The sequence below is a fragment of the Littorina saxatilis genome, linkage group LG7 (assembly GCF_037325665.1).
Source record: "Littorina saxatilis isolate snail1 linkage group LG7, US_GU_Lsax_2.0, whole genome shotgun sequence".
In the NCBI taxonomy this organism is placed as follows: Eukaryota; Metazoa; Mollusca; class Gastropoda; order Littorinimorpha; family Littorinidae; genus Littorina; species Littorina saxatilis.
Window position 1 is genome coordinate 55,606,133 of NC_090251.1, and position 10,000 is coordinate 55,616,132.

The following is a 10,000-nucleotide window of genomic DNA, read 5'->3' on the forward strand; positions in this document are numbered from 1 at the left end:
CGTTTTTATGGTTATAAAACGGAACCATATCTGTTATGCATAAAACAAAGAAAATATAAACAATCGTTGTGTAAACTGAGAATAAGTGCCCACGACCTGAAAATTGAAACTGGTAGATACAGCAATACACCTAGGGAAAATAGATTATGTGAAACATGTGGAGTAATAGAAGATGAAATACATTTTCTAGATAACTGCATAGAAAACAACCAATTACGAAAATCTTTCATGAGTAAAATTAATCGACCTATATATATATTTATATGATGTACCAAGTCAACTTTTGCAAGTAGACAAAGTACAAACTAAATTGGGAGCATTTGTATTGCTTAAAAAAAAAGAAACAATGTAATCATTTGGTTATTTATCTTCCCGTGTCTTATAAACACTACGTTTCATGACAATAAAGTGTATTCGTATTCGTATTCGTATTCACACACGCACATGCACATGCAGGCAAATGTTATTATTTTTCAATGTTTTAAAATTCCTTTTTATTATGTTTTCCATTCATCCACCCGATTTTTAACCTTAGCAGTCAATCCGCTCTGGTCCTTATCTATAAAATGTTTGTTAATTTCTACGTCCTCTCTATTTTTAATTTCAGCGTTGCCGTGCCTGGGAAAGATCCTGCAGTGCCAGTCTAGCATCATGGACATGGTACCAGGAGAGGGGGACGAAGTGCCTGCCCAAAACCAACCCACCGACTGCTCAGCGCAGAAACCTGTCAACTACTGCGGGTGGGTATCTTGAATGAAAGGGAAAAAGAAAGAAAGAACAAAAGAAAGAAAGAATCAAAGAATTTGAAAAAAAAAAAAGTGTGCAGATAGCTAAGTTAAGCCGTCGCGATATAACCTTGAACGGTTGAAAACGACGTTAAACACCAAATCAATAAATAAAGATAGCTAAGTTAAGCGCCTTTAACGGCACGTAAATGGAATGACAGGGGAATAAATAGTTTAGTTGGGGTACGAAAAATATAGCAATTTTGTTGTTGTGGAACAGAGTTTATTTAAAAAAAAATCACATTTAATGCGTATCACAGTAAAAGCAAGACGGCTCTTTGAAAAATAATATTTTTTGATAAGATAGTTTTGCAGTCGGTACTTTTCATCTTGTTTAACATTTTTGTTGTCTCTTTCAAAAAGAATGGAAACAAAAGACTGCAGGTGAAAAGAACAAGAACAAGATAGCAATACAAACAAGTCGCGTAAGGCGAAAATACAATATTTAGTCAAGTAGCTGTCGAACTCACAGAATGAAACTGAACGCAATGCAACGCAGCAAGACCGTATACTCGTAGTCCACCGCTCACGGCATAGGCAGTGAAATTGACAAGAAGAGCGGGGTAGTACTTGCGCTAAGAAGGATAGCACGCTTTTCTGTACCTCTCTTTGTTTTAACTTTCTGGGCGTGTTTTTAATCCAAACATATCATATCTATATGTTTTTGGAATCAGGAACCGACAAGGAATAAGATGAAAGTGTTTTTAAATTGATTTGGACAATTTAATTTTGATAATAATTTTTATATATTTAATTTTCAGAGCTTGTTTTTAATCCGAATATAACATATTTATATGTTTTTGGAATCAGCAAATGATGGAGAATAAGATAAACGTAAATTTGGATCGTTTTATAAATTTTTATTTTTTTTTACAATTTTCAGATTTTTAATGACCAAAGTCATTAATTAATTTTTAAGCCACCAAGCTGAAATGCAATACCGAAGTCCGGGCTTCGTCGAAGATTACTTGACCAAAATTTCAACCAATTTGGTTGAAAAATGAGGGCGTGACAGTGCCGCCTCAACTTTCACGAAAAGCCGGATATGACGTCATCAAAGACATTTATCAAAAAAATGAAAAAAACGTTCGGGGATTTCATACCCAGGAACTCTCATGTCAAATTTCATAAAGATCGGTCCAGTAGTTTAGTCTGAATCGCTCTACACACACACACACACACACACACACACGCACGCACGCACGCACATACACCACGACCCTCGTTTCGATTCCCCCTCGATGTTAAAATATTTAGTCAAAACTTGACTAAATATAAAAATGTACTCACTAGAAACGTGGACGAACAAATTCGTCGTTTATTGTCCATGTTTCTGGTGTGTACATTTTAATTGTTATCTTGTTCTCTTTATAAAAAAAAGAATTTGATCAGATAGTTTTGCAGTCCGTACTTTTCATCTTGTTAAAAATGTTGTTTGTCTCTTTCAAAAAGAATAGGAACAAGAGATTGCAGATGAAAAGAACAAGTACAAGATAACAATAAGAATGTACTAAGGCAACAACCAAAAAAAAGTCTGTTTACGGTATCCCGACCGACCCTATTTTTTCGCGCGACCATAGACTTTTTTTTGGCATTAATTTTGGAAAAAAAAAAAAAAGTCTTTGTTTTTTGGCAAAATAACTTAATATGTTTTATTGGAGAAAAAAAAAATCCCGACTTGTTTTTATTTGGCCTAACCAGAAACGTGGACGAACAAATTCGTCGTTTATTGTCCATGTTTCTGGTGAGTACATTTTATTTGTTATCTTGTTCTCTTTGAAAACGTGCAAAATGTTGTCGTGTGCGCAGAGCCTACCAGACAGCGCTGAACTGCATGCAAGCCAACCTGACGGCGTGTACCGGCAAGTTCAAGGTCGACAGCATCGTGGCTTCCATGGCCAACACAACGGCCACTGTGTGTAACCCTCGTAAGTACTTGGGATGTGGAGGGGTAAGGCTTGGGGTAGGGGGGTGGGGGAGTTTGGTGAGGGGGGGGGGGAGGTGGGGGGTGTCATATGTGTGTAGGTGAGGTGTGTGCGGATGGTAGAAGGCGGTTGGGGGTGGGGCCCACACGCACACACAGATAGTCAGACACACAAACACACACGCACGCACGCACGCACGCACCACACACGCACACACACACACACATACACATACACATACACACACACACACACACACACACACACACACACACACACACACACACAAATAAATGTATACAGAGAGTGACACGCACTCACTCGCACGTGAACCAACATAGCATGGATTACACAACAATTTGTTGAACTATAGGCAGAAAACTATCCTGCTGGGCGAGGTTACTCAAAACTGAGGCATGCGAACGCATACTCGCATTTTCCTCGGGGAGATTATTACAGGTAGCCGAGGGCAGATGCCTAGTTGATTTTTAAACTATTCTCACCAAATCTCACCATAACCTAATGGCGTACGCGTTTCTACGACAGCAGACGTAGGGCGGAAATTTCCTCTACACATTCACGCGAGATCTCTCGATAATTCAGCTGGGCATGCGTTGCTACGGCACACATCACTTACAGAACTTTACACACTTATTCACACACAAGTGTTTGCTAACACTTTACCCAGCTATTTTCTTGTCACTATTTGCAGAAAGGACATGCATGGAGAAAATATCGTCGTGTTTGTGTCATATCAACAGTCAAGGATCCCAAGGGCATGCTTCAATCTACACCTCAGTATGGTGAGCTCAGCAGCCTTTCTTTGCTTGCTTGTTTGTTGGTGTGTTAGCTTGGTTGGTTTCAGTGGTTGTTTTTGTTTGTTTGTTTGTTTGATTAAGACAGGTGTTACTTTTTTTCGTTTGTTTTGTTGAACCCTTACTCCTCTTTGGAAATTGATTCAACTACAAACATGAAAACACTACCTCAATCACCATCCACCACTGCCAGCACCACTGACAACAGCAACAACAACAACAACAACAACAACAACAACAACAGCAGCAGCAGCAGCAACAGTAGCAGCAACACGACAATGTTATCATGATGATGATGATCATAATGATGACGATGACGATAATGATAATGGTGATGATGATGATGATGACGACGACGACGACGACGATAACGACGACGACGACGAAGACGATGATGATGATGATGATGATGATGATGATGATGATCAAATAAACATAAACATAAAGAAAACAACCAACTTGTCACTCAAGCAGTCCAACCAGCCATAACGGTGTGGAGTTATACATTTTTGAGTCACTTGAGAAAAAGTGACTCTATGTAATCGGTCAGTGTTAGTCTGTCCGGCCGGCCGTCCGGCCGGCCGTCCGGCCGGCCGTCCGTAGACACCACCTTAACGTTGGACTTTTCTCGGAAACTATCAAAGCGATCGGGCTCATATTTTGTTTAGTCGTGACCTCCAATGACCTCTACACTTTAGCGATGGTTTCGTTGACCTTTGACCTTTTTCAAGGTCACAGGTCAGCGTCAAAGGAAAAATTAGACATTTTATATCTTTGACAAAGTTCATCGGATGTGATTGAAACTTTGTAGGATTATTCTTTACATCAAAGTATTTACATCTGTAGCCTTTTACGAACGTTATCAGAAAAACAAGGGAGATAACTAGCCTTTTCTGTTCGGCAACACACAACTTAACGTTGGGCTTTTCTCGGAAACTATAAAAGTGACCGGGCTCAAATTTTATGTGAACGTGACTCATTGTGTTGTGAATAGCAATTTCTTCCTGTCCATCTGATGCCTCATATAATATTCAGAACTGCGAAAGTGACTCGATCGAGCGTTTGCTCTTCTTGTTATCCTACATACGTGAGAGAGACACTCGTGAGATAATAATCGTTCAAATCACACGTGTGTAGGCTATATCATGTAAATGAGGTCATGTCAAACAAGCGTCTTCAATTTAGCTGCCTCGACTGCAGGACATTTTCAGTAAAATACACGTAAGTACAGTGTGGGATAAACAGAATACTACATGGCTTGCTGTGTCGTACTAGATTTACACTCGTTGCTTTTTCAAATAGTGAACAGCTCGCTTTCGCTCGCAGTTCAATATTAAAAAAAACCAACTCGTGTAAATCTGGTAGGACACAGCAAGCCATGTAGTATTCTCTATATATACAACACTATTATGAAAATGCGATGATGAATTCATTTTAGGTTATGACTTTGACTTGTTGTTGTTGTTGTTGTTGTTGTTGTTGTTGTTGTTGTTGTTGTTGTTGTTGTTGTTGTCGTCGTTAGCCTTTTCATGTTTTTACCTCTTTTTTTCTCTCGTATATATTTGCATGGATGTATGAGTGTTTCCACACCAGGACAAATACCAATGGGTGTTATGCTATATGGTGGAATAAATTCTTGTTCTTGTTGTTTCAGCACGACCTACCCGCCCTTTGCTGGCTGCCTGGACGGCCTGGGGCCGGTGTGTGGCACCAACGAGTACGTCAACACCCAGTCCACGGCGCTCAAGTCCAGCTACAAGGAATACCACACCTTGTTCTGCACCAAAGAAGGGGGTAAGGCAGACCTTGTTGTTTGTGTTAAGCCGCTTCCTTGGAGCGGAAGAAGCAAACAGTCCATCGACGCCCCTGGCGTGCGGTTTGTAATAAAGGCTTGTTTTATTAGTGTATCATGATTAATTGAATACAAACTTGTTTAACTCATTGTCTCCCAGGTACGGATATATCCGTACCCACTCATATGGCTCTATCTGACCTGGTACGGATATATCCGTACACACAGTCACTTCAGTCGCTTCCTGTAACGTCGATCTAACGCATGCATTCCATCGTGTTGATACACAGTTACTACACATTTACTACAATTCTGAGTGACCTACTGCAGCACAGCTGGTCTCGGCTAAAAAACAACTTGGTCAACATAGGTGGGGTAGAAAGTGTTAAACCAAAGGCTCAACATGTAAGGCAGTTTTTTTCTGCCGTAGCAGTAAATATGCTGGGAATTAACCAAGGGTCATGAAAGAGTAAGAGTTTGGAGGGAACAGCTGCAAGCACTTACCAGAACAGTTTAATTAAGTAGCGGCAATGGCATTTTGCTTTTGTTTTTATGCTCTTACATGATACCCGCGTGAAAAAAAAGAACACAGGCGAGGAATATGAATATTTATTCCCCCCTCTGCTTCTTTACCTCTGTAAACTGCCGCTGTTCAATGCATGGCCAACCTTTCATTGCCACAAGCCAGTCCCCAGTCTAGATCACTTAATGTATTGTCTTATTCCAGGGCTGTGTCCGGCCGCTGTCCAATGTATGGCCAACCTTTCATTGCCACAAGTAAGTCCCCAGTCTAGATCTCTTCATGTATTATCTTATTCCAGGGCTTTGTCCTGCCGCTGTCCAATGTATGGCCAACCTTTCATTGCCACAAGCCGGTCCCCAGTCGTCAAAGTCTTCGCAAGGCGACGATCTGAGCATATCAAATCTGTGTTTGTGAGTATCACGTTTTGATCGATTCCACAGACAGAGGTATTGCCAAACATCGTCTTTTGCCTATATCGTCTACAAGAAAGTTACCATTTAATGTGTATTTGTACTTATCAAATTCAGATGTAGCTGTCACAAACTAGACATTGAAATAGGAAGAACAAAATTGTGTTAATCGGGAAGGTAGGTTTTGCAAATGTTGTGACATGAATGCACTGGGTGATTGATTTCATTTTATATTCGAATGTCCAAAAGTCAGAGCTAACAGATTTAAATACCTTCCACAAAAGTATGTATCATTACACTCTATAATTTCTCTTTGTCATTGAATGTCTGGAAGCAAAACTAAAGCTTCAATTCGTCAAATTTATAACAGTCGGGGTAGGTTGAATGGTTATTATTTGTTATTTGAACTTGTTGTTAAACTTTACAAATTTACAAATTGTAATTTGTAGCTGTAATCAAACGTATTTCTTTTTGTTTTGATAATATAAGATGTTTGGTGGCTTGTTGACAGACCAGCTTTTTTGTTGGTCCAAGGGGACCATATCGTCTTTTGTTTCCTCTTTATCGACCAAGGCCGAAGGCCGCGGTTGATAAATATGAGACAAAAGGCGATATGCTCCCCGAGGACCAACAGCAAAATGCTGGTCTGACGACAAGCCACCAAACATCGTTTTTGTCATCATTTTGGTTGTGCAACAAAATGCACAATAACCCACAGGGAGACGAATTTTTAGAATCCAACTCCGGGCCACAAAGCATCGTCACAGTAGCTCGAGATAACACGTCAACCTTGTATGTGACGTCAAACGTAGCTTGTTGACGCTGTTCTTCCAGTCTGAAAATGTACAGAGCTGCGATCATACGTGTGAGTTCAGTAAGTGTTGAGCATATTTCTTTTCTTTTTAAGTGTTTATGACTTTTCGTTGTGGATTTTGCGATCACAGAGATAAGTTGCAAATTGACCATGAGTCGCCGCGGTAATTATCAACATTGATTGGGTCTTTGAGAGTGAATGCTTACAATCGTTGTCCTCGGAAACACAAATCCAAAGCCGCGATGGTTCCACACATCAAACAATCAGCCTGATTGGCTTTTACTTTGACAATCCACGTTTCACCTGAAAGCTCAAACCCATTCACCACCTCGATTTATTGCCTGGGGAACATGACATTTATTTCCCAGGTGCTTGTGAATGAAAACTCGTGAAAATGATGACAACAGAAGTTATCCTCCATGCCTCAAAAGGGATTTAAGGATTAATGAAACTTGAAATTTGAAACCATGCAAGGTATCAAAACTTATCTGCTTTTTACATTTAGTCAGGTTTTGACTAAATGTTTTAACATAGAGGGGGGAATCGAGACGAGGGTCGTGGTGTATGTGTGTGTGTGTGTGTGTGTGTGTGTGTGTGTGTGTGTGTGTGTGTGTGTGTGTGTGTGTGTGTCTGTGTGTCTGTGTCTGTGTCTGTGTCTGTGTGTAGAGCGATTCAGAGTAAACTACTGGACCGATCTTTATGACATTTTACATGAGAGTTCCTGGGTATGATATCCCCCGACGTTTTTTTCATGTTTTCGATAAATGTCTTTGATGACGTCATATCCGGCCTTTTGTAAAAGTTGAGGCGGCACTGTCACACCCTCATTTTTCAATCAAATTGATTGACATTTTTGTAAAGCAATCTTCGACGAAGGCCGGAATTCGGTATTGCATTTCAGCTTGGTGGCTTAAAAATTAATTTATGACTTTGGTCATTAAAAATCTGAAAATTGTATTATTTTTTTTATTTTTTGAGTCACTTGAGAAAAAGTGACTCTATGTAATCGGTCAGTGTTAGTCTGTCCGGCCGGCCGGCCGTCCGGCCGGCCGTCCGTAGACACCACCTTAACGTTGGACTTTTCTCGGAAACTATCAAAGCGATCGGGCTCATATTTTGTTTAGTCGTGACCTCCAATGACCTCTACACTTTAACGATGGTTTCGTTGACCTTTGACCTTTTTCAAGGTCACAGGTCAGCGTCAAAGGAAAAATTAGACATTTTATATCTTTTCTCGGAAACTATCAAAGCGATCGGGCTCATATTTTGTTTAGTCGTGACCTCCAATGACCTCTACACTTTAACGATGGTTTCGTTGACCTTTGACCTTTTTCAAGGTCACAGGTCAGCGTCAAAGGAAAAATTAGACATTTTATATCTTTGACAAAGTTCATCGGATGTGATTGAAACTTTGTAGGATTATTCTTTACATCAAAGTATTTACATCTGTAGCCTTTTACGAACGTTATCAGAAAAACAAGGGAGATAACTAGCTTTTTCTGTTCGGCAACACACAACTTAACGTTGGGCTTTTCTCGGAAACTATAAAAGTGACCGGGCTCAAATTTTATGTGAACGTGACTCATTGTGTTGTGAATAGCAATTTCTTCCTGTCCATCTGATGCCTCATATAATATTCAGAACTGCGAAAGTGACTCGATCGAGCGTTTGCTCTTCTTGTTTTATATAAAACGATCCAAATTTACGTTCATCTTATTCTACATCATTTCTTGATTCCCAAAACATATAAATATGTTATATTTGGATTAAAAACAATCTCTAAAATTAAAAATATAAACATTATGATCAAAATTAAATTTCCGAAATTAATTTAAAAACATCTTATTCCTTGTCGGTTCCTGATTCCAAAAACATATAGATATGATATGTTTGGATTAAAAACACGCTCAGAAAGTTAAAACGAAGAGAGGCACAGAAAAGCGTGCTATGCAGCACAGCGAAACCACTACCGCGCTAAACAGGCTCGTCAGTTTCACTCCGTTTTGCACAAGCGGCGGACTACGGTCATTGTGAAAAAATGCACTGCGTTCAGTTTCATTCTGTGAGTTCCACAGCTTGACTAAATATTGTATTTTCGCCTTACGCGACTTGTTCTTTTTACACGCAATGTAAGAATGGCGTTGAGGTTTAGGGCTACCTTGCCAGACGTTAAAAACGCTGATTGTGATATTGCATTTCAAATGAAGCAAGCGGGGCTCTCGACGCAATCGCAGTTTTTATAGCGCTTTTAAATTAGCTCTAAAATCTCAATCCTGTTTGACTGGCTTTGCTTCTAAATGTGAGTCTTGTGCTTCGTGTGTTCGGTTGCACTACTTTTACATCTTGTTTTTCCACAGGTCTGCGCAACCCGTGTTGCAATGCTTGGGATCAGCCAGCACAGAATGTGGAGAGAAGGAAGGCAACGTCACCTTCAAACAGATTGAAGACAACTTCCTGGATATGTGCATAGGTGAGTGAGAATTGTAAGGCGTTCTACCATACAAATAACGTATACAGTGGAATCCCCCCTTTTAAGACTTCATCCTTTATTAGACCCTCCTTTCTCAGATGGTACCGGCACGGTTGGCCTAGTGGTAAGGCGTCCGCCCCGTGATCGGGAGGTCGTGGGTTCGAACCCCGGCCGGGTCATACCTAAGACTTTAAAATTGGCAATCTAGTGGCTGCTCCGCCTGGCGGCTGGCATTATGGGGTTAGTGCTAGGACTGGTTGGTCCGGTGTCAGAATAATGTGACTGGGTGAGACATGAAGCCTGTGCTGCGACTTCTGTCTTGTGTGTGGCGCACGTTATATGTCAAAGCAGCACCGCCCTGATATGGCCCTTCGTGGTCGGCTGGGCGTTAAGCAAACAAACAAAAATTTCTCAGATGGTCTGTTCATAGCCACCGTAAATGTATCTCCAGTTTAAAACTCAGATG

General features: G+C 40.4%; 1 protein-coding gene across 1 annotated transcript in view; it reads left to right on the top strand.

The window, feature by feature from the left end:
- LOC138971847 (uncharacterized) overlaps positions 1–10,000 on the top strand; it is a gene marked incomplete at its 5' end in the record, with an annotated part of 39,096 nt that overhangs the window by 9,913 nt on the left and 19,183 nt on the right. Inside the window, 6 exon segments of the mRNA XM_070344678.1 lie at positions 608–740; positions 2,595–2,713; positions 3,423–3,513; positions 5,180–5,319; positions 6,139–6,250; positions 9,422–9,534. Coding sequence (XP_070200779.1) covers positions 608–740; positions 2,595–2,713; positions 3,423–3,513; positions 5,180–5,319; positions 6,139–6,250; positions 9,422–9,534 — 708 coding nt within the window.